General features: G+C 37.9%; 1 protein-coding gene and 1 pseudogene across 9 annotated transcripts in view; both read right to left on the reverse strand.

Moving 5' to 3' along the window:
• The window catches only part of Scmh1 (Scm polycomb group protein homolog 1), a 130,750-nt gene that overhangs the window by 82,350 nt on the left and 22,312 nt on the right, over positions 1-26,088 (reverse strand). For 2 of the 9 annotated variants that reach the window (XM_060379684.1, XM_060379676.1), the window contains exons 2-4: positions 10,757-10,885; positions 4,301-4,363; positions 3,837-3,860 (exon numbers count right to left, since the gene is read on the reverse strand). In XM_060379684.1, coding sequence (XP_060235667.1) covers positions 3,837-3,860; positions 4,301-4,363; positions 10,757-10,769 — 100 coding nt within the window. In that variant the 5' untranslated portion in view covers positions 10,770-10,885. Of the gene's footprint in view, positions 1-1,035; positions 1,261-3,836; positions 3,861-4,300; positions 4,364-10,756; positions 10,886-26,088 lie in introns of those variants that run through there. The other 7 variants (XM_060379677.1, XM_060379679.1, XM_060379678.1 and 4 more) reach the window with 7 other exon arrangements.
• LOC110547462 (large ribosomal subunit protein eL6-like) lies at positions 21,667-22,824 on the reverse strand (annotated as a pseudogene).

The following is a 26,088-nucleotide window of genomic DNA, read 5'->3' on the forward strand; positions in this document are numbered from 1 at the left end:
TAGCTGAAAACAAAGTGCTCATAAATACCCTGGCTAAAAAGGGAAATTTCAAGGGGAAGCTTTGCTCCCAGAATCAATGCAATAGAGTTCATTAACATACATTCCAACCATCTGGTTTGGGGTTTTTAAATATTCATGCACAGAGAAGTGTAAGTGATTAGTGCGCACAGCCTTCATCAAATGCCCTGAGACTAGAGAAGGCAAAGTCACATCAAGACCCCAACCAAACCCCAAAACAACAACAAAGGCCTCAAACAAAACAAGACCAACCCAAACAAACAAACAAGTTTCAGCTTTTATGTAATTTCTTCACTGAGGAAAAAAAATGAAAAAGAAAAGTCACTTGAGGTACTGCTATTTAATAGAAATAAAACGTCAAGAGCAACATTACTGTTCTTTTTAGGTGATGAAAAAAAGAGGCTTTGATAATGTTCTGGAGAGTTCAGGGAGGAAAACTGAAGTGAAAGAGGTCTGGGTTTGGGAGGCTTCACAGGCTCAGAATCATGACACTTAGCTAAATGGAAGCTTAAATGTTTCCTCAAACAAACTTTTGGGTACTTTGCTTGGTCTTGTACCTTTGTCCATACCACTACTAGACATGACACTCAATAAAAACACTATTTTATTTGCAAAGCCTTCTGGTTTTCCTTATCTCCTTTAAGATCCTTTTGCACCCGTCCCATCATATCACTATGATGAGCTACTTAAGCTCTTTATGGATGGGAAGTATTTATTCCTTTTCAACCCTCACTATTTAATATAGAGCCTTGAAGCTTAATATAGTCCCAATCAAAGTTTTTGGGTGAATGAAAGCAAGGAAAAAAAGCATACAAGTCCCATTTATATTCTGGACTATTAACATCACACATGGGCATTAACTTTGGCCTGACTCTGAGAGAGATACAGCGCGCAAGAATAAAAATGGTGACTTTGTGTTAGAGATCCAAAAGTATGTCACCTGTAAACCAACTGAAGAAACAATCCATTAACATTAATCATGAGTAAGAAAGTAAAGTGTCAGAGCCATTTCCTCACCCATTCTTCCAAGAATTATTTACAGTATTGTGCTGGGCACTGGAGACACAACCATGATCAAAATATTGCCCTTGTTCTGGTGAGCTTCAGTCTAGTGAGGGGCAGAAACTAAATGATCCATGGCAGAAAGGTGTGGTGAGGGCTGCACTTGGAGAGGTGGAGGGTGCTGTAGGAGCACGCAGAAGGTTTGTGGAAGGCTTCCCAGAGGCAATAACATTCGGGCTCCTAAATATAAAAGGATAAGATAAGCAGGAGTCAAAGCGAAAGCAAACTGTTCAGAGAGAAGTTTCAAAAAGAGGTTGTAGACCTAAAAAGTGTTTGGGTATCAAAGCACTCTTTATTCCACATGGTTAATATAGTCAACCCAATAGGACCTAGAAGCACCATAGAAACAAATATCTGGACATGTGTGTAAAGGTTCATCTAGGTTAGGTTAATTAAGGGGGAAAGACCCACACTAAATGTGAACCACACCATTCAGTGGGTTTCAGACTACGTAAGATGGAGAAGGTTAGCCGACAGAGGCATTTACCTCCCTCCGTTTCTTGTTTGTGGCTATGGCTAGCTGTCTTAAGCTTCTGACAACCCTACTGCTCTACTTTGTACATGCCCTGTTCATGAGTATGCACTCAGATTAAATAAACCTTTTTTCTTCCTAAGTTGCTTCTGTCAAGTATTCAGCTACAGCATCAAGACAAAGAACTAACTCACCATGTTATTGAGAAATAGAATACTGGTAAGTTTTAGGCCTGCAAAAATCTAGGCGTGAGATGACAGTGGCTGCACTATGAAAGTGGCATAGCAGCAGGGAGAAGGCGGTCCCTAGAACTGCCACCTAATAACCAGAAAGCTAACTCTCTTCTGCATCGCGCTGTAAGTCAGAACATGGTTAATAGAAATTACGAAGAAACATATTTGGCTCAATAGATACCTGTCTAATATGAAGCAATTTACCTGAAGAGGCTATTAAATTCCTAACAATTTGAGGTACTCAAGACATTCAATAAGCAATTTAAAATGTCAAATTCTAAAATGCTACAACAAAGCAAATAATAATTATCACTGTTATGATCAAATCAAGGGCCTTGAGCATGCTAGGCAAACACTCTTATCACTGAGGTATAGTCCAGCCCTCCAATCAGATTATTTTAGGGTCTTGTTCAGAATGAAGGCTCCAGAAGTCTTCTATTCTGAATTGTCACAGAAAAAAAAAAAAAAAAAAACAACAACAACAACAAAAAAAAAAACAGGTCACACAGCTGTAATGTATACTGGAGAATAGACCTGTGCTACCAATTACTCTCATGAGGAAAATTGTACTTTCAAATTATAAACTCCCTTGCTAACTGGTATACTTCACATAAAATGGATAATGAAACTCCCTGTCAACAAATGCACTATTTACAACATGCCCAAGGCTGTCATGTGAGCTACAACTGTTATCGTTATTAACATTGGCAATAAGACCAAAATCACAGCAGGTATGACTGCACCTCCTTTGCCTGATCACATCATTTCATGTTCATTTTAAAATGAGGAATTATGTCAGAAAGATTAATTTGCTTGAAGTTATAAAACTCCTGGACAGGGAATAGGATTTGAACCAAGCTTGTCTCCATGGTTTTCCCACTTACACATTAGTACCATAAAAGCTTGAGGAAAAATTTAAAGAGTAAAGTATTATCTATCATTTGTTTATCAAGTCCCAGGTACTTTGTCATCATTTCATTTCATTCACTGTTCAGCTCACATTCATAATGCTTCCCTTTAAAGAATATCATATTGGACTTAAAGTGTGAGCTCAGCTGCTGAGAAGAATGAAAAGCATTACAATTTTCCAGTTTAAAAGCACACTCAAGGTTTATGATGTTCTCACATTGCTGGCTCAGGTGATTGTCTCAACCCTGTGAAGCAGACAGGATGAGGTTATTATTCCCGTGTAACTAATAATAACACTAAGGACAAAGTCACAAAGTGACTAAATGGACGAGCCATCTCTTAACAACCGAGGAACTCTGTTGGACCCCTCCTCTACTTTTCTACTTTGTTATTTCCTATATCAGGATTAACAGAACTATAAGAAGAAAGGACAAGAGGAAGAAAGTAGATAATTAATACTGCTGAACACATGGAATTATAATAATAAAATGTATAAAAATTCTTGAGCAAAATTTGGTAAAGGTACAAGGATATCAGAATATCTGTGATACACAGAACATCATAGGACTCTAAGAAACAGACTAGCATTTATGTAGAAATCTTAAAAGCTGACTGAGAACCATAACTGTTTAGTTTTATTTCTCCGGTCTTAATCCTGAAATTTACTTTGTAGGATGAAAAACAAATGCATCTGGTATGACCTGTTACTGAAACAGATATATTTGTGTTTTCCTGTGGTTTGTATACAAAAGATATCTTTACATTTAATTTTGGTTCAACCTATCCTATTGATAATTTTTTTAGAAAAATCTCACTAAATGTATCATGAAGAATGAAGGTTTGTTCTAACTCGGGCTGGGTAGATTAAGAAGTTACTCCCAATTTTGGTCTGGCTCCCTGTCTTACCAGTACCCTGTGTACTTAGCCGTGCCCCTCCCCCTTTTGTTGTCTTGGTCTGTGGCCTACTGGTAAGGAGGGCTGATACGACATCTAAGTTATTACATGCTAATTAGGCAAACAGTGATTTCTGGATTATGAAGCAAAGATACATGGACTTCTTTTCCTAGTGGATTAAAACTTCTTACAATCAAAGCTCTGGTTTGGTAAATCCCTTATTTAACAGAAAAAGAAAAATATCTCACCTAGCTCCTGGATGTCAGCAGGTTCTATTAAAGAAAACAAGTATTAAACCATAGGTCATTATGTCATAGAATGTAACAGAATGATAAAAAGGTAAAGTTCTGGTTCAAAACAGGGGGTTGAAAGTTTATCTAGTACAATCAATCCCCTCATTTAAAAGAGTTTATTAATAACTATAGAAGCACAGCATTCAATTTTGCCTTCCTTCTGAGCCTAAATGAGTAAAAATGGAAAAGCAGAGGCTGAACAACTGTGCCTAGGGCAATAACACTAATTTGGGATTATTTACACTCAGGACCTAAGTTTCCACATCAAAAGTATATTGTTTTGACAAATACCTCTATAAATGATAATATATGCTTTTGATTTAACCGGTCAATTAATGTAAACATAGACCTCTAAGAACAACTGTTCTATGGCAAGAGATATTGAATATAACTTTTCATGCTAAATAGTTTTTTCTTACCTTGATACTGAGATGCAGACTCTGACATGTGACCATACTTCTGTTTTCTCACATCACTCCAGTCTATTGTTATAGAAAGAGATAAGGATAAGTAAGTCATGAGGAAAGAAATACAAGACTCAATATGTGTAGCAGTATGCATTACTAGTTCTTAGCAAAGAACTACACCTCAGATTTCATTCTAAGGAAATTAATACAAATATAGAAAAAAAGGTTTTATTGGAAATGGCTCTGCTTTTCTATATAAGAGAAAAAAGATAAAAGTTTCCGGACTTGTTATCTTCCGTGGGTTCAGGCTTGCTCAGCTGGCTCTCTCCCTGGTATGCTCCTCTTCCCTCCTTTTCGAATGGAGTGTTTACTTTGTACCACTGTATACTGGATACACAGAAGCTGTTCCTAGGCATTCACAGTTAAGAGACTGCATGAGTCTCAGAAAAGGCTGCCTTTATACCTGTGAACAGTTTTAGATCTGTTAAAGACTAGTTTTTTTTCTTTTGTTTTGTTTGAAGTTCAACTGAATGCATTCTGACTGATCAGATTGTCATGAGTCTAAAATGATGGCTTAAAAGAATGTATTTGGATGTCAAGTTGGCAAACGGTAGACTTTTGATGATTATTATTGTTAACCTGGCTAGATCTAGGATCACTTAAAATTTCTAGGAATGTCTTTCTGGTTTCTGGATTGGGTTAAGGTGAGAACACTCCATCACCAGCACCAAATGTGGGTGGCACCATTCCATGGGTTGGTTTCCTGGACTGAATAAAAAGGAGAAAACAAGATGACGATTTGAAAGTTCAAATTATGAACTTCCGAGTAAGATGGCAGATTAGAAGCTGCATCTGCACAAGTAGAGGAACAGAGTATAGTTGAGAGAAGAATAACTAGGGCTGGTGTGCTTCAGGGTGTTCTTGCCAACTCCCTTCCTCACTGATGGGTGTTTTCTGTACTCACCAGCAGATACCTACTAATAGACCCACGTGTATGTGAACCTTGACTTTCCTGAAAGTAAGCCGCCAAAGCCACACAGCTGGTCAGCATCACTGTCTGCCAGGAAACTGCTACCAGGAGCAGCATAGGAGAAGATCCAAACTGTGAACCAGAACCTAAGACAGCTAGCAAGAAGAAACAACACTCCCCCTACCACCACCTTTTCAGGAAACAAGCTACACCGGATCTTACGAAGTATGCTATGGAATCTCACAGAGTGCCCTGTCAGCACACAGAAGTATCCAGGTGGCTAGCTTTCCATATATCCCTTCAGAGCCTGACTCACAGAATCCCTACCCCTGCCAAATCAATCCTCAGGTCTTAGTTACAAGATTGTTAACTTGCTTAGGAAGGAGATAGGAGCCATCTTTGGATGAAGGAAGGCCAAGAGGTTTGTGTATTAATTTCATCTCAGATTCAACTAACATCTACTATACTCATGCAACAGGCCACAGCAAATTGTCCCATATATACTACATCCGGTATCATCAGTATCTTTTTAAAGGTAAGAAACTAGGATGCAATAAGATTAACAGTGTCACAGAGGAGAAGGATTGGCTAGGAAAGAGCAAGAAAAAAATAAATATACAATAACATTATACAAAAAATTAACTGACAAGTAAATTGAAATAATACCTAGTGGGACACCTCCCTACTTGGTCAGGAGACACCAATGGCCCCTAGAACGATACGAATTTTTTTTTTTTTTGACTACTGTTCTTGGATGCCCAACAGAATTTGATGGGAAGACCCTGTAAATGTAACCACACAGAGAACTCAAGCTGTAACTGAGCTGGGAGCTTCCTTTCTGCTGGCTCGCTCTCACTGTATCAGAAGGCACGATGCAGGCTGCTGAGGGAAGAAAGTAATCAACATGTCTTACTCAGCCATGAGCCCTGCAAGCTGTGGTAGTAACCTGCCATGGGAGTCACACAGTGGCTTTCTGATTTGAGGCCCAATCCACAGAAGGGAACCCATGGCTGGCACTATAAACCTAGTAAAAAGCCCATGACTGGGGAGGATCATAGGTCCTAAAGGGGAATTTACTAGTTTTGTCTTGCTAAATAAACAAGCCTATTAACTTGTCAAATTGCCTATTAACTGTTCCCAGCTTTTGTCAGAGAAACAGTTAACGAAGAAACTCAAAACTGGCCAATGTGCCAAGAAGTTGGTAATGCTTTACCCTAAACAGGACATGCATATGACCCCTTCTAAGACTTAGGGAACATTCTAGAAGTAAGGGCAGAAAGAGTAAAAGAACCAGAGGATGAGGAAGTGTGCGTGCCGTTAAGTCTTAAGAACCAACAAGGCCAATGCATAGATGAACCCACAGCTGCTGTGATTGCCTGAACGAGACCAGCCAAGACTGGGCCAGTCCACAATTCACCATGGACACAGGAGGGTTCATGAGACCCCACCCTTCATGTGCAGTTCTACTGGCAGTTAAAGGCTGCTGGTGAGAGAAGTGTCATTTTCTCAGTGGAAAGTTGCCCATTTTACAGTAAATAACCCCTACGTAGACTCATCAAGCACAAAAGACATGAAAGCAGGAAGGGGACTTCTTAGAAAGAAGAAAGGATTCAGGAAAAGAGGGAGAGGAAATACGCAAGGGAAATGGGGTAAAGTGACTAAAATTAATTAGATACCTATATGAAATTGTCAAAGCATAAGAAAAAAAGAAGTAACATCTGTTGCCATGCTTATGTAGGTTTATTCATTCAACAAGTATTCATCATCTGCTATGTATCGGCCATTACTCTAACTACTGAGATATATCACTGAGTGAAGTAGCTCAAGGGCTTTGTTCCGGCTAATATTGTATGCTGTGCTCAGCACTAGAGGCTTGTTCTTAAAGATTTGCTTTACTATTTATTTATATGTATGTGTGTGCACATGCGCATGCGGGGTTGCACAAATGTGTATGTGCATGTGTGTGGCATGGAAGTATCTGCACACAGGCATATGTATATGTGGGTGCCTACAGAGGTCAGAAGACCCCCCTGGATCTAAAGTCACAGGTGGCTGTGTGTCATATGTCATGGATTCGGAATTCAAACGCCAATCCTTTGGAAGAGCCGCAAGTGCTCTTAACTGCTAAGCCATCTCCCCGGACCCTTATTTGAGGCATCTTAAAGAATCTTCATTTTTTTTTTGACAGCCAAGTTGAGCGATTTGCCATAGGGTATCAATTTGCTCCTGCACGAGGTCAATCCTCTGATTGAACACATCAAGCTTCCTTTTAGTTGAGCATTAATTCCTTTATGTACAACTAAGGCATGAGCTACATTGGCTAAATCTTTGAGTCACTAGCATATAACATGAGAATTTTTCCTGTGCTGCAAATCTGTCTAAACAATTGTCGAGCTATATTTTAGGTAATTGGACTGGAGAATTCGATACTACGATGGAGCAGCTGAGAGTCGCCATTGTCACAGTAAATTCTACCAGAGTGGACGCAGGACTAGCCACAGGATTATCATCATGGATTGCTGCAACCATGAATCATCTGAAGGAATGGGCGGGCATGGGAGCGTTAGCAGGCCTTCTGGTGTTGGTCTCCTTGGTTTGCCTGTGGTATATATGCAAGATTAGAGTCTCGCAACAGTGTGATGCAGCCTTGATCATTTAGGCCTTTATAGCCATTGAAGCAGGACATTCTCCCCAAGCATGGTTGGATACCATAAAAAGCTAAAATGTTACGCTCAGGATGCGAGGCTAAGCACTGCACTCAGGGTCAGCCGCTTTGGACCCAGAGAAGAGCATGTCTGGTTGCATGCGGGTTGATGCCCCAGGTCCCGCCTCTGAGAAAAAGGTATCGGACGGGTCTGATGCTCTTTGGGTGGATGACACCTAAACGAACATCGGTACAAAGTCCCAATTTATTTCTAATATCAGAGATCAGACCTCTACTCTTGCCTGATGCATCTAAAACAAAAAGGGGGAACTGTAGAGAGCTGCGGAATGCTATGCCTTAAAGATGGAGCTGGTTTCCGCCTTCCACCTTCCCGATGGTGAGTGCTCTCTGTCACGAACAATTCCACATTTGGCTAAGGCTGAGGATCTGGCTTGCTTCCATGTATGTGGACCTATCTGCATTGCCCACGTGGCACGCCTGGGTTGGCTACCCAGAGGCTATTTAAGCTGTGGGCTGGCTTTCCCCAGGGTCTGAGGATTGTTCAAGGTTTCTGAATAAACTGCATTGAAAAAAAAAAAAAAAAGAATCATTACAAGAAGGTGTATGTCAGAAACTTTTAGATAAGGAGACTTGCCCTGTGGTTATTCATAACCTAAACTGAGTAAGCCAAAAGGCTGGGAACACTTAGTACCAAAGCTACGGAAAAGTTTTCAAGCTGAGAAGGAATCCATGAGTTGGACAAGGAAAGTAACTAAATAAACTACTAAGCTCCTAGTATAACTTGGAATTCTCTTTCATTAAGAACCAAAGAACATACTGGGCACTGACAAAGTAGCAATGGCTATATTTTTGTGCATATTTGAGTCTAAGAACATGTGTCTATCCTGATTATGAGCTACTAATCCACACAGATTATGCCATATACTCTTATCATATCTCATACATCCGAGTCAATGAAATGAATGGGTGGAAAAGCAGTGAATCCTTCATATTCTGTGTCATTCAATTTGATATTTAAATTCAATTTCAAACTTACTATTTTCAAAATAGTTTCTAAAGTATCAGCTGTTTCCTTACTGAAATTTCTACTCAGTCATGCTTAGAATAAAAATTCACTGAGTACACATAGGTCCCAGCCTTGTGATGGGCAATTAGAACTCAAAAAATAACAAGACATCCACTTTTTGGTTTAGAAAAGGGAGAAAGATACACACATTAAAATATTATAGCTATTATACTAAAGCTAAGCATGGGGACTCAGAAGAAAGTCATGAGGAGAAGAACCATTTCTATAAAGGAAGAGGATGGAGGATGTAAGAATTTAGGGAAAAGACAACACTTCTTGAGTCTTGGCGCTGGACTACTGACAGCCGAGTGAAGCAATCAAGTGAGGTAAGTGAAGAAGAAGCAAAGAAACAAAGCAGTCCATATGCTGCTCAGTTGAACATGACAGCCACTGGTCATGTGAAGAACTGAGCACTTGCAGTGTGGCTGTGGTAACTGATGACGGGAATATGCAGTCCTGTATATTTTTATTAATTTAATTTAAAAACTGACTGCAGGTACTGAGAAGACTTTTCATATAATTGAGAAAACTTTTAAATATATTTGGAATATAACTTGATATGTGAACTTATTTCCCAACTTTTTTTTCTCTTATAGATTTACTTATTTTATGTGTACGAGTGTTTGTCTGTCTGTTTTATAGTGTGTGTGCCTAGGGATGGTTGTGAGCCACTATGTGGTTACCAGGAACCACACCTACATTCTCTGCAGGAACAGCAAGTGCTCCCAACTGGTGAGCCATTTCTCCAGCCTGAAACAATTATTGAAATCTAAATACAAATTAAGCATTTCTGGTATAACCTAGGACCTGAATTAAGATGTGCTACATAGATTCTCAATACTTTATTACTTTTATGTTGATTACATGTCAAAATAATGTTTCAGATATAAAAATTAAATACCTTACTAAATTACTTTTCCTTTTTTTAACGTTATTGAAAAATTACATATGTGATTGCACTGGTCCTCTATTGGAGAATGCCAAGTTGGGCTGCTGCACTTCGGTGTGGCCAGGCAATAAGGCCTTATGTGTAAAGGCATGGCTACACATTTTAATGATACTTAAATAAGATGAAACAAAGTGCCTAGCATGAAGGGCTGGGGTTGATGGGGTACCCTTTTAATTCCAGCACCTGGGAGGCAGAAGCAGAGACAGATGAATCTCTGTAAGTTTGAGGCCAGCCTGGTCTACCTAGCAAGCTCCATGCCAGCCAAGGCCTACATAATGAAACCTTGTCTCAAAAATTAAAAAAAAAAAAAAAAAAAAAAAAAATGCTTAGAATGTGGTATTCACAGAGACAAAAAATTTACTAGCTTTTAGGTTTTTCTTTTCTTTTCCTATTCTTAATAAACTCTAGTCTAGCCAAAGAGAAAAATAGCTTTAGCTATTTAAAAAAGCAAAACTTTCAATCTCCCTTTGCAACTTGGAAAATTCATGTTACTAACAAATAAATTGACATTATAGGTATAAAGAAAAGAAAAAGCGAGTTAGAGCAATGGCTCAGGCATTAAGAGCACTTACTGCTTCAATGCCCATGGCAGATGGCTGTTAACTCCTGTAACTCTAGCTCCAGGGGATCCAATGCCCTCTTCTGAACTCTACAGGTACCTGTGCTCCTTTGCACAAACCCACATGCACTGAATTTAAAAATAAACTAAATGGAAAAGGATGCTGACTTTAATTAGTAAAAAGAAATTTCTTAAATTCACTCTTTGTTAGGTTTCCTTAATTCTATTTTCTGATAGGATGGCATGAGTGAATACTTACCACTAGGCTGCATAGTCAATGGACTAAAACTAAGCAAGAAGTGAAGAGGCTTGGGACTTATTCCTGGATCCACCTGTATCTTGCTCTGAACTCTGACAAATCAGTTTCTCTGTATGTTAATTTCTCCATCTGTAAAGAAAAGGAGTGGAGAAAAAGAGGACAGTTAAAATCCTATACTAGGCTGCACTATTATGAAAAATAATGCATTTCTCTCTTTCCTTCCTTCCTTCCTTTCCCCCCCCCAAGACAAGGACTCTCTTAGTTGTCCTGGAACTCGCTCCTATAGAGCAGGCTGGCCTCAAACTCCCTGAGATTCCCCTGCCTCTGCCTCCCAAGTGCTGGGATTAAAGGTGTGCACCACCACTGCCTTGTAAAATAATGCACTTCAATATATATTTTTTGCTATTAAAGTATCTCAGAGTTGGAAGGAACCGTATAACAAGTGCCACAGGTACAACGGAACTCTATACTCATAGAAATAAATACATAAATATATTTTCTATATTTGTTCCTATGCAAATATTTAATATAAACATTTTCCAACTACCCAAATAAAGCCAGAAAATCACAAAAGTCACAAAAGCTTATCAATATGGGATATGAACTAAACTCTACCATACATATTGTGAAACCTTAACCCCATAATTTGAATGTATTTGGAGTTAGGTTTTATAAGGTGGTAATTAATGTAAAATAAAAAATCACAGTGATAGGGGTTAATGGTCACTGTAATGAAAATTACAGATACATTGAATTGATTTTGATATTTTTGAAAAGTTTTTGTTTTGTTTTTCTGAGACAAAGTTTTACTATAAGCGTCAAACTTGATATGTAGCCCAGGCTTGCCTTGAACTTACAATCTACTTTCTCAGGCTCCCAAGTGCTAGGATTATATGCATGTTCCACTACAATTGCATATGTTTCTGGAAAGTTTTTTTTAAAAAGTGGTTGAAATATCAACAGGGCTATGGAAGCATTCTTTCTGAATGTGTTAAAACATCATCCTGACTACTTCTGAAGTCAGGAAAGCTTGAACAAATTCAGCATATGATACTATAAAAATCAGCTGTAAACTCTAACATATATTACTATTGATTCTTAATGTTATATAGCTATCATTAAGGTGTCCACGATATGCCAGGTAGTATAGTATTTCATTGAGAGATACTATCTTGCTGAATATTCACCATATGGCAAAATATTATCTCCTTTTACTACTAAGGAAATGATACCAAGAAAGGTCAATTAACGTTCTTCCATTAGAAAAATCAATATTTGAACCCAAATAATATTCTTTTTTTTAAAAAAATTATTTTTTATTTTAAAAATCTCCTTATCATAAGTAGTACTTAAGCCATTTATTAATGTATTAAATTTTTATTTTTTCCTCTTTCTCTGTCTCTCTCTCTTCTAAGACAGGGTTTCTCTGTGTAGCCTTGGCTGTCCTGGACTCAACTGGTAGACCAGGCTGGCTTCGAACTCACAGAGATCTGACTGTATCGGCCTCCTGGAGTACTGGGATTATGGGTGTGTATCACCACGACCCGCTTAAAATTTTATTTTCAATTATGTGTATGTGTGTGGGTTATGTGCATATGACTGCAGATGCCTGCAGGGGGCAGAAGCATTAGATTTCCTGGAACTGGAGTTACAGGCAGGTCTGAGCCACCCAACATGGGTGCTGCAAAACAAGCTTGCGTACTCTCCAAAAGTAAACAGTACACGTTCTTAACCACTGACCCATCTCCCCAGCTCTGTTATTTATTTAATACTTATCCTGGTCATAGACCTATCCCTCCTCACTTCCCAGTCCCACCCTTCCTTCCTTTCCTCCAATCCCCTCCCCTAGTCCTCAGAAAAGGGGAGCCCCTTCCCATCCTAGCTTATCAAGTTGTATCAGGGCTGAGGGTGTCCTCTTCCTCTGTGGCCTGGCAAAGCAGTCCCTCCAAGGGAAAGTAACTGAAAAGCTGGCAACAGAGTCCATGGCAGAGAGAGCCCCCACTCCCCTTACTAGGGAAACCACATGAAGCCTGAGCAGCCCCATCTTTGTAGGGGGTCTAGGTCCAGTCCATGCCTGTTTTTTAACTTTTTATTGATTTATTGTATGTGTGTTTGTGTTTACGAACATGTGTGGGGGTACCTGTGGAGATCAGAAGAGGGTGTTGGATCCTCTGGAGCTACAATTACAGGTGGTTGAGAGCTACCTGACATGAGTAGTAGGGACCAAACTCCGGTCCTCTGCAAAAGCAGCAAGTGCTCTTGACCACTAAGTCATATCTCCAGCATTCCTCCAACTATGTTTAACTATAGTTTTTCCAATCTCTGTGTTGTACTACCCAACAAAAATGATAGCAGGAAACCCTTGAATGTTTCTAACATGCTTATTACATCAATCCGGACACTGAATAAGACTGGCATAGTGAATTGTGTTTTTTTTTTTTTTGTTTGTTTGTTTTTTTTAAATAAAGCTAGATTAAATGTAGAATGCTCCTAGGAACTGCATTTCAAATGTTCATAAAGGTTAGAAAATATAAAAGAAAAAAATAGGTTGGCATGTACATACAAATGTAAAGAGCTAAGGATGGAAGTGTCCAAAGGAAGTAGAAAGAAGGATGTTCTCCTAAAACATGAACCTGGAAAACAAAGATGCATCCAACATACTTCTGAAGAGCCACTTAAGAAAAGACAACCCCTTTGGTTTTGGATAAGACAAAATTCCATGCCAGCATACACAAAGCTCAAAATTTAAGAGCTGGAAATAGAACACCTGTTCAAAAACAGACAGGGAACTGGCGAGGGCCGCACAAGTGATGAGTCACTTCCATTAGCTGGTACTTTAGTGCCTCTCAGTCAATTCTCTCCCTCCAGAGCCTCTTAATTTATCTACTTCATTTGGAGACAAGAGTGAGATTATTATTCCTCTGGGATGATGCTCCAGAAGGAAGGGCAGCAAACTGGGCAATCCTGTTCCCTTTACATCACAGATGTGAGCAAACAAGAGCAAGCAGATCTCCCCACTTGCTTTGTAACAAATCATGCATCTGTGTCAATATTTTCTTAAACAAGCAAAGGCAGCCAGCAATAGAGAGCTCGCAAAAATGCTGAGAGGCAATAATGTCCTTCAAACCTACCAATGTACGTAGATATTCAATATATATAATGCTTATTTTTTATAATGGGTTTTGTAAGTGTAGCAAAAAAAAAAAAAAAGCGGATATTCTTTAGAATGCTTCTGGCTTGCATTTCTTGAACAGAAGTTTGGCGGTTCCAATATTACCATGTCACACTTCCAGGAAGTCCAATGTAGATCTAATTGTCATGAAATAAGTAATGTTCCACCATCACCATTTCCGCCTCCAGTTAGTACTTGGTTTTCTGTTTGTTGTCTTACTGTGCTGTCCAAGCTAGCTTCAAATTTTCAATCTTCTCAAGTATTCAAGATTTAGAGTATCATGCTCAGCCTTGTCAGTATTTGGAATAAAGGAGACAATAGTCCCATATGTTCTGTTTTGTGTCAGTCAGAACACATCAGAGATAGGCCCTTATGTTCAAATCTAGATCTGTAGTTCTAATCTCATTTCAAAGCAACAAGGAGAGAAAGGGTTGTTTTTGTTTTGTTTTAGATTTTTTTAAAAATGTGTGTGGATGCTTTGCCCAATTGTGTGTCCAAATACTGCATGTGTGCATGGCGTCTGCACAAGTCAGAAGACAGATGAAGATCTGGAACTGGAGTTACAGATATAACATGCTGGTACTGGGATAGAATCTGGGTCCTCTGGAAAAGCACCCTGTGCTTTTAACCCTGAGCCATCTCTCCAGCCCAGGGTGTTAAACTATGGATGGTTAGGAAGGAAAAGACTTGGGAGAAACACACAACTTGTTTGTAACTATCTTGAGGCTATGTAGAGGAGTGATGAGGTTTGCTCTTGTTTGATTACTCCAGGGGAAAACTGCCAACTAGAGAGTGGAAGTTATAGGTAGGAAGATGTGAGCACATGACTTAGAGAAACTGACAAAGGTATCCAAAAATGAGATAAGATCACTGTAAAGGATGAATATGGCATTAAAGTACAGAAGCAGAAGTATGGTAATTTCTTGATGATTTTTTTAATATGTATTTATTATGTATATAATGTTTTGCCTGCATGTACACCTGCATGCCAGAAGAGGGCACCAGATCTCATTATAGATGGTTGTGAGCCACCATGTGGTTGCTGGGAATTGAACTCAGGGCCTCTGGAAGAACAGCCAGTGCTCTTAACCACTGAGCCATCTCTCCAACCCTTGGTGAAGATTTTAAATCATTAGAAATATAGACTTCTGATGTTCCAAATACAAGTCCTGGTTTTTAACTATAAGCAATACTGTACAACTATAACTTTTGCACATAAATGTATGTAGATGATCTATGACTTACTGTGGTTTGACTTACAATTTTTCAGTTGTACAGTGATGCAAAGGGTACCTGTCTTAGTTATTTTTCTGTTACCATGTTAAAACATCACGGTCCAAGTTATAGAAGAAAGAATTTATTTGGGGTTTACAGTTTCAGAGTATTAGAGTCCATAACCATGATGGCGAGAAATTTAGCAGCGCACAGGCAAGCATGGCACTGAAGCCATAGCTGAGAGCTCCTATCTTAAGATACAAGGACGTAGGAGAGACACTCAAAGCTGTCCCCAGTGACATACCTCCTCTGACAAGACCACACTCTGAATCCTCCCCAAACATTTCTACCAACTGGAACCAAGTATCAAACATATGAGCCTGTGGGAGTCATTCTCATTCAACCACCACAGTACCCAATGCAACCATTCTGGTTTTTACTCACAGTATAGTGTTTAACAAATAACATGAGGATAGTCAACTTTATAGCAATGTAGCTTGTATGTTAGATGACTTTGTCCAACTGTAGCTTAAATGTTAAGTGTCCTATGTATATCTAAAGTAGGGCAGGCTAAACTATACATTTGGTAGGCCAGGTGTACTTAAACGTACTTCTGACTAAAGATTTTTAACTTGCAACCATTTTTCTAAGGGTGTGGAGAACATGTATGTATATTTACTTAATCCATATTATATATGTACACACACAATACCATCTCTCTTAGAAGGCTTGCTGAAGTGTAACACAGTGCAGAAGACACAATAGCAGCATCTTTGCTTCCTGCTCATTTGTCTCTCCCTGGCACTTTACATACTTTATCTTATGTCCATTTAGGTCTTATTAAACTGTGAATCTCAGGAATAATAGCAGCAGGACACAGCTCAATTAATTACCCTTTACCAACCACAATATACCTTGGTATATAGCATTTTTTTAGAAAAATAAGAGAGAACATGAGCCTACTTTGTTTACATAATAGGTATAGTACTGAAGAGCTAAGTGTAAATAGAATTTTTATTAAGAAATGGATAGTATTTTGGAGATGCCAACAGATTAATTTGCAACACATACTAAGATGCTATTTATGGAGGATTTCAATATCATTCTATAGATTGTGGGTTTTTTTTATTAGATAGGCATTTTCTGTTCATATTTGATTTGTTGATGATATTTTATACCTACAAAGGAGTTCTAATGCTTTTTATAGACTTTATATGTGCTTTTTTCCAATGTCCAGTAAGCTAGAAAATATTTAATCAAGCTGATTATGATTTGCAACATACTTAGAGGCAAAAATAACTATGACTAAGCCTTGCAACTAATAGTTCTAAGATTCTGTAAGAGTCTCTTAACCCACCACTGCCATAACACAGGATTAACAAATACTATTCACTTTATGAAGTTATTGCAAAGACTACAGAAGACAATTATGTAGAAAGCACTTCTAGAAAGAGCTATTTTGTCCACAGGATCTGTTAAAGCTACAGAATGAGCTGGCAAGAAGGGGTAATTTGTTTTTTATTCAGTCTGTTTTTATAACATTAAACATTCATACATAGCTAAAAAGAGGATGTCTATCTTCATACCATGTATACAGGCTCTGACCTTTTCAAGGACCTGGTTTTGCATAGTACCATCAACTATACCAAAGAGGAAATCATTCTTCCTTAGGAAGCTGTGAAGAATCTGGAAGCAGAAACATAGATAGAGAGAAAAACAGAAGCGAACTAATGTAGATCAAAAGAGATTTGTGTGAAATTAGGTTTCTAATCACAGGAAGTCATCAGACTGGGTACTCAGATAGACCTTCCCAAGAACAATTTGGTTAGGATTCCAGTTTCTAGGATTCTTGCCTTAATTTTATGGACTCTAAATAACAATTCTGTTAAAAACAAAATCTATTCTATGAATAAAGCACTATGTTTACCCACAATAATAACTAGGAAAACTAGGATGCTAATTTATTTACAGTAAAAAAAAAAAAAGCCAACTATCCTAAATTTTTTAACGGCATATGACTAGGATTGTTCAATTTAACAATGCATCTATGCCAAAATTGACATAAAAACCAGAAGTTCTTGGGCAGAGTAGAACCAGTTGAGATAGTAACAAAGCTCTTCTGTAAAATGTTGGCTAGTAGGATTTTAAGAAATGACTCAGTGGTTCAAAGAACTGACTGATCTTGCAAAGACTCTGGGTTTGGTTCCAAGTAACTACATGGTGGTTCACAATCATCTGGAACTCTAATTTAGGGGATCTGAAGTTCTCTTCTGGTCTTCAAAAGCACTGCATACACATGGTGCACTTACATGCCAGTAAACCATGCATATGCATAAAAGTTTAAAACTCTGTTAAAATATTAATAATATTTTCAGCTTGATAAGCCATGTAGATTATGCTAAAAGTCTTCAGTTCTTTCGTGTAATATAAAAGTAGTCGCAGGTAGCACAGAAATTAATAGGCATAGTTGTGTTCCAATATTTTAATTAAAAAATAAGCAACAGGGCATATAACTATTAATGGAAAATTCATCAACAAAACATTAGCAAACAAAATTCAGCAACATGGTCTGAGGATTATTACATACAAGCATCAGAAAAATTTTCAGAATGCAGAGATGGTTCACCATACAACAAAACAATACAAGTCATAAATAGAAAAAAGTCTTTAAAAAAAAGCAAAATATTTGAAAATCTCAACTTATACTAAAAAAGTATTTGACATAAATCAACACTTTCATAATAAAACACTCAACAAAGAATATCCTTAACATAATAAACATCATACATGAAAAGCTCATAGTTAATAATATAACCAATAGGTAAAGATTGAAAGGTTTTTTTTTTTCCTTAAAATTAGGAACAAGATACCTCCCATAAACCATATCTAGATTATGTGTAATACCTATGCACATATATAATAATAGGAGTATTGTTGGGTTAATTTTTTGTGCACTGTGTGAAGGCTGTCTGTATATTCAAATTTGATTGCTGCACCAGCAAAGAGCTGAGTACCGTGTGGACTTCAGTATTGTTATTCTTATGGCTCATTACCTGCCTCATATTTTGTAAATACTCTTTCTCTCACCTGTTGATTAGCTGAATAAAGAGCTGATGGCTAGGCAGGAAAGGGAAGGCAGGACTACTGGGCTAAGAGAAGGTCTCTGTGAGAAGAAACAGATGCAGGATTCTTTAGTGTGACATGGGAAGGAACAGGTGCCAGAACTGAGTCAGAGAGAGGTAACAGGCATGTGGTGGGATGCGAGCCAGGATTTGCTGGGTTAGAGTACCTGAGGATCTGCCCAGCTATAGTGACTAAGCTTTTATAAGTAAGTCTCCATGTCTTTATTCATCACGGGTCCAAGAAAGTCCCACTATAGAATGTGATGCAAATAATTGTTACTTTATACTACTTAGGGAATAATATGAGAAAAAGTTCACATGTCATATCAGCACAGGTGTGCTGTAAGAAAAATTTGATCTATGACTGGCTGATGCAACAGGTATAGAGTACTGATATGTGGAGTGCACAGTAAGGGCTGACTGTTGAATCTTTTTCAGAGCAATTAGGTATGAAAAAGTAATTAAAGGCATCCAGATTTGAAAGGAAGCAGCAAAGTAATCTTTGCAGCTGATAGATTCTTACATAGAAAACCTTAATAAGTGTACATACACACATAAACACACAGAAGAGTTGGCAGAGCTAATAAACTCAGCAGAATTATAGGGTACAAATGATGAATCATCTGCAGAGGAGATTAAAATATGAAAAAATAAAATATATAGAAATCCTTTATATAAGATTTATTTATTTATTACTTATACAGTATTCTGCCTGCATGTATGCCTGCAGACTAGAAGAAGGCACCAGATTTCATTATACATGATTATGGGCCATCATGTGGTTGCTGGGAATTGAACTCAGGGTCTCTGGAAGAAACAGCCAGTGTTTTTAACCTCTGGGCCATCTCTCCAGACCCCCATAGGAATCTTTTTACAGATGCATTTATTTTATGTGCATCGGTGTTCTGTCTCCATGTCTGTGTGAGGGTGCCAGATCCTCTGGAACTGGAGTTAATTTAAAGACAGTTGTGAGCTGCTATGAGGATGCTGGGAATTGAAGTCAGGTCCTCTGGAAGAGCAGTCAGTACTCTTAACCTCTGAGCCATCTCTCCAGCCCAACACAGGACTTCTTTTTTAACCAAAGAAATGAAAGACTTATATTATCAAATACTTCTGAAATATATTAAAGGCAATAAATAAAATCAATCATTAAAAAGATAACCTGTGTTAATGAATTCTAAGACTAGTATTATTAGGATTAGTATTGTTAGGATTATGATACTACCCAAAACAATATACAGAGTCAAAGTAAAATTCTATCAAAACCTCAATGTGGTTTTTTTGTTTCGTACAGATAGGAAAAATGGTCTTAAAATTTACATGGAAGTGCTAAAGGAATAGTTCAGTGAAATGTTTGTCATGCAAACATGAAAATTTGAGTTCAAACCCTAGAACCCACATAAAAAGCCAGGTGTAATGGCATATGCCTGTAATCCCAATGCTGGGGAGGCAGAGACTACAGGTTTTCTGAGACTTGCTAGGCAGCCAGTCTAGGTCAATTGGTGAGTGCCAGGTTCAACGAGATAGATAGCCTGTCTCAAAAAACCAGCTGAAGAGCAACTGAGAAAGACACTCACTGTCCCATCTCTGGCCTTCACACACACTTGGACAGATACAAACAAACAGAGACAGGTCTCCAAAATGTATACAGTGTAGAAGAGGATTAAGTGATGATTATGCAAATATGAAATTCTCAAAAATAAATGTATATTTTTTTGTGTTTTTGGTTTTTTTTTATTTTTTCTTTTCTTTTTTTCTCTTTTCGTTTTTTCTTCTTTTCTTTTTTCTTTTCTTTCTTTTTTCTTTTATTTTTTTTCTTTTTCTTTTCTTTTCTTTTTTTTTAATGTACAAGAAATCTTAAGAATCCCAATCAGCTTAAAGAATATTAAAAAAGAACAAGGTTAGAAGTTTATACTTCTTGATTCCAAAACTTGCCACGAGGACAGTCATAAGAAAAGCTACCATCATCAAAACTAACATAGTATTAGCATAAAGTCAAGCACATAGATAGATACATGGAAAAGAAAGCCCAAAGATAAACCCTTATGTGCCCAACAGATTTTTGTCAAAACCATTTAAAGGAAAAAGACTCTTTTTTTTAAAAAATGGTGCTGTGCAGTTGGGTGGTGGTGGTACACATCTTTAATCCTAGCACACAGGAGACAGAGGCAGGTGGATCTCTGTGAGACTGGGGCCACTCTGGTATACAGAGTGAGTTCTAGAATAGTCACAGGCTACACAGAGAAACCCTGTCTTGGAAAAAAAAATGGTGCTGGGAAAACTAGATCTCTGTATGCCAGAGCAAAAATAAACCTATGTCATCAGTTATACACACACACACAAAACACTCAAAATTCATTAAGAGCTAAACTGTAAAATTGTTAGGAGAAAACACAGGGAAAAGTATTATATTTATCCTGGCAGGGATTTTAAAATAGGACACTGAAGTACAGAAACCAAAATGGGACTGGAGAGATGGTTCTGTGGTTAAAAGCACTTACTATTCTTACAGAGGACCTGGATTTGGCTCCCATATGGAGGCCTAAAGCCACCTGTAATTCCAGTTCCAGAGCATCTGATGCCCTCTTCTGACCTCTGTAGAGAAATTTTAATCCAGCAACATGGCTGTTCTGATCACATCCAGAGACCCTTTAGGTCTGTGTCATCTGCTTGGAATTCAGATACACCCTTAGTACACATCTTTAATCCCAAACAATGAAGGTAAAGTTAGTTTGTAGAAGAAAGCAACAACATCTGAAAGTGACATATAATTGAGGGGGGCAAAGTGACAATCAGGGTAATCAGAGAAACATTTGATTTTAGAGTTAGGATAGCCCAACTCTCATGAGAACAAACAGGAAAAGAGACCACTTAAGAGCAGTGCAGGGAAGAGAATCAGTGCAGTCTGTTGGGAGCCTGTTTGGAGTCTGCAGTAGAGCTGGATTTGTTTGGCAGTTTAGAGAGTTCACTTTAGTCAGTGAACTGGGAGTCATTTGAGAGGCAATGCAGTGGAGTTAAGTATGTGGCAGTTCATGGAGTTCAGATGCAATTTTTACTGGGACAGTTTTACAGAGACATGTTGCAGAAAGAACAATTTAGACATAGGTGAAGATATTACAAGCCAGAGAATGAGGAGCCAGAAGATTAGAATAGATTGCTAGAGTTAATTTTAGGCCAACCAGAGCAATTTAGTCCACAAGCTGAGAGAAGCCAGTTTGAATCAGTCAGCTTGGAGAGAAGTTTGAGCCAGAACAGCTGATTTGAACCAGCCATCCAGAATTCAGAATGAACTAGAAATTATGAGCTTATTCAGCAGTAAGCTTCCTAGATGAAAACTGCATCAGGCAATAAAGATATTTTTACATACCTCTACACACGATGCACATAAACTCACACAGGCACACACATATACACATAAAAATATAAATAAATATTATATTTTATTATCTTTAAATGTATGAGGCTAGTTAATGAGGTTGTTAGCAACTTAAAACACCAATTTGTGAGGATACATCCCATTTGTCAGGGAGAACTGAGACTGAAGATAGCCTATAACTGAGGAACAACTTTGATCTTTGGCAAAATCTCTGAGTCCACAATTTTCTGATCAGCCTTGCGTTGCTCTGTAATCTTATATTCTCCTTCTCCATGTTGAAGATCTCGACCTCTTGGTGCCTGGGCTTATGCAGCTGCTGCTTCTTGAAGAAAGTGTCAGTCAGATGTTTGGGGATTTTAACCTTGCTCATATCAACTTTTGTAGAGGCGGCAATGACAAACTCCAGGTGTGTTCTGTACAGAGGAACTCCACTGAGTTCACAAGTAGCAAACCACTGCCCAGCTGCTTCAGGAAAACCAATTTCTTCCCCCTGTGGCACCTGGTGAGGATCATCAGGACGGTCGCAGGAGGGATGCTGGCACACACCTTTTTCATGTGCCGACTGAAGGGCTTTTGGCCATGGCTCAGAGGTTCCGAGGCACATCTTCAGTAGTATACTACCTACGCTTTTTTTTTTTTTTTTTTTTTTTTTTTTGAAGTTTCACCACCCTGGTACCACCATTCTGGTCACCACCAACTGGTTTTGTGACAGTAGCAAGGACCTCCTTTTTCTTTTTCTTTTCAACCTTGGAATTTGTGGCTGAGTATTTCCTTTTCTACAAGGCCTTTCAGGAATACATAGCAGATTGGGAGTACCTGCCTTCCTCTAACCAGGACAGGGTTTCGGCTGCAATGGGGTTTTTAACCTTAAGGTCACCCTTTTTGGCTACACCAGTAGCCACATGATCTCTAGCAGTCTTCTTGGCTGCTGGTTTTTTTGTGTCCGACTTCTTGGCTTTATCGCCCACCATCTTGCAAAATTTTTATTTAAAAAAGATTTAAGGCAGGGTTTTACTGTGTAGCCTTGGCTGTCCTGGAGCTCACTCTGTAAACTAGGCTGGCCTTGAATTTACAGAGATCTGCCTGCCTATGCCTCCCAAATGCTGGGGTTAAAGGCATGTGCACAGCCTAAATGTTTTACATAAACATAAAAATAATAAAAATGCATCCTTTTCCATAAGTCTTCAAAATCTGATATATGGTTATAAGTATAGTTCATATCCATTTACATGAGAAGTTTTCATCAGAAAATCATGATCTATATTTCAGTTTTTTAAGTTTAGAGTTGAAAAAGCATCTCACATAAGCAAGCTGTTCAAAACATACTTAAAATTTTTCCAAGAACCTACATGAAGATTAGTTTCTGATTTAAAGTTACGTTAAGTTTAAAAAACAGTAGTTCAAGTCACACCCAATTGCACAGCTTATAGGACAAAAGCTTGAAAGAATAAATATTAAGAATAGACATCTATTAAGGGTTTATCATGTATCAAATTTTCTCTAAACATTTCACATGTATTAAAATGTTCAATTCTCCCTATTCTATAAGGCAAGTGCTATTATTTTCACAGTAATGATGAGGTCATTGCAAAAGGAGGTCTGAAAATTTGTTCAAATTTATACATTTAGTTAATGGTGCATATATTCAAAAGTGATAGAATCTGTCCAAATTTATTACCTCTAAGGTTTAGTGTTTTTCAAGAAAACCGGAATACTTCATTTTACTTAGCAGAAAATGCAATCTTTTGCATATGCTTTTGCATATGAAAGGTTCTCAGTATTGACCATTTTATAGTCCTGTCTTGGTTTTATATATATATATAAATTCAATCATATCAATCCCATTTAAAATGCCTTCCAATGGTCTACACAGTACAATGTGATCTGTGAGCTACTTCTCTTTTACCTCATCCCCTAGCTCTTACCATTTACTCCATGCTTCAACCACAGGAATCTTCTCAGCCTCAACTGAGTGGCCAAGAATCTCTGTATTACCTGGAAAGTTTCAGCCACTTGGCTAACTTTTTTTTTCCCAAGTCTCAGTTTAAATGTAAGCTCCTCAGAGAAACCTTCCCTAACCCCTCACAGAAAGTTGCCACTATTCTTAGTTATTTGCATAGCAATTAGCACTATTAAATATTTCCTACATATTTGTCTCTCCCTACATGGCCTTGTCTTTGTTATTTATTCAGCTCTACATCTCAACACCTGGAATATGCTGAGCACAAGAGGAAGTAGCACTTAGGAATTAAATGAAAGTACTCCAATAACTTTAAAAAAATAGTGCAAATTTTAAAAAAAAAATGGGATAAGAAAGAACACAGTAATCATGCTTGATTTTTTAAAAAATATTTTACCTGGAAGGATTCTAATTAGAACCCATGAGTAGATTTCTGAGAGAAAATTAGTTCATGAAAGCCTTTTAAAATTAAACAAAAAGATGAATGTTTTAATATCTGTAAGTCACTGTAACTTGATAGGATCATTATTTAAAAGTATCTTCATGATGGAAGGAATTGAGTAATATAATCATGATTATAATTCAGCTTTACAAAGATGTTTGAATACAGTTTTCACAACTTATTAGGGAAATCTATGTGACACAAAGGCAAATTCTAGCACTTAAAGCCATGCTTTGAAACAACAAGAAGATTTTTAAAATATATTACATAGATAGTTATAGCACTAAAAATAGGGAAGAGTGTCATCAAAGAACCAGAAACTTAGAAGAATTTTGTAATATAAAAGACAAAAAGAACATTTTGGAAAAAAAAATCATTCAAAGCTGAGTAGCTCTAAACAAACACAGTACACAAATAAAACCTCACAAAACCTGTTTATTACTTGGCTACATACAGTAAAAGGTTTAACTCTCCTGAGGAGGGGATGGGAAGAACTAAGATTCCAGTCTATTTAGCACCCCACTACTACTGAGGCTACTAGGTCCAAATGTGCAGTACTGTTTTTATTAATCTTAAACGTTCTTTAAAGGGGGGAAAGGCAAAGACTGGAATTTAAAACCAAGACATCCCCAAAAGACCAGCTAAAGGTGTTCTACAGAAAGTACAATAATTTCAGTACCCAAGACTCCAAAAGAAATTTGTTTTTCGAGACAGGGTCTCTCTGTGTAGCCCTGGCTGTCCTGGAACTCCCTCTGTAGAGCAGGCTGGCCCCAAACTCACAGATCTGCGTGCCTCTGCCTCCTTAGTGCTGAGATGAAACAGGTGTACCATCACTGACCATAGAAACTTCAAGTTTTAAGATTTGCTTCAGGATACTTCTCCAGCTAATCTCTTTCCTCTATTCCTCTAAGCTGTTCTAAAAGAGTCATAACACTTTAACTCATCTGCTATACACTGAATCATTTTGCTAACTTACAACTCATCCTTTACAATTTAACCTCTCTTTCAGACTTCCTGACTCTTTTCCCTTAGTTAACAATTCCTCTTTTATGCTACATTTATAGATGGCTCACACTTAGAACGTTAAGCTCACATTATAATTCTTTCCCCCCCCAAACACAAATAAGTTAAATTTTTTTAAATAAAATTTAAAATATACTCTTACTAAGTCACAAAGTACAGAGTACTAAAAAAACAGTATTTGGATTTTGGAAAGTATGTGTTTCAAAGGGAATAAAACAGAAACCTTAAACCTTTTCACTAAATTGTGCACAACAATGGTAGGTCCCTGTTAGTGCTCTGTGCCCCAGCTGGCCTCTAGAAGGTTCATTACTTTCATATTACCACCGTGGCAATTTATTAATGTGCTCAATGCAAGTAAAATAAATTGAAATGACAGTCCTGGCAACCAACATTTTATATCACTAGAGCTTTCTCTCACTAGCAGTACGATGGATAAGTCTTCTTAATGACAAACAATTTTTATATAGTATTCCAAGAACTCTTCAACTTTGATGTCAGTCCAAAAAAGAACGTTTAAAAAAGCATAAAGGTTGACAAAGAAGTAGCACATGCCTGCCATCCTAGGACTCAGAAGGCCAAAAGGCTCCTAAAAACACAGCTACTTGGTACTCACTGTCTTGCACTGATGAGCACAGCATCCCAGATAATTGCTTTTTGCAGGGCTGCTATCCTCTATGACAGCTCTAGAGTTTATCATGCTGCAGATGCTGAGATCAAGCTGTGTGCTTTCTAAAGCCTGGAGGTGAAGAGCCCTCCTTGCCTTTCAGCTCTAGCAGCCCTAGAGACTATAATGGTCTTTGTACCTAAAATGAGATGTTGCTATAACAAACAGTTAAAAAATGAGGACCTGAAGCTAGGCACAGTGGTGTACACCTGTAATCCTAGCCCTTGGGGAGGCAGAGGCAGGTAGAGCTCTGTGAGTTCGAGGCCAGCCTGGTCTGCAAAGTGAGTGCAGGACAGCTAAAGCTACACAGAAAAACCCTGTCTTTAAAAAAAAAAAAAAAAAAAGTACTTGATCCTGG

Source organism: Meriones unguiculatus, chromosome 3, assembly GCF_030254825.1.
Source record: "Meriones unguiculatus strain TT.TT164.6M chromosome 3, Bangor_MerUng_6.1, whole genome shotgun sequence".
Classification (NCBI taxonomy): Eukaryota; Metazoa; Chordata; class Mammalia; order Rodentia; family Muridae; genus Meriones; species Meriones unguiculatus.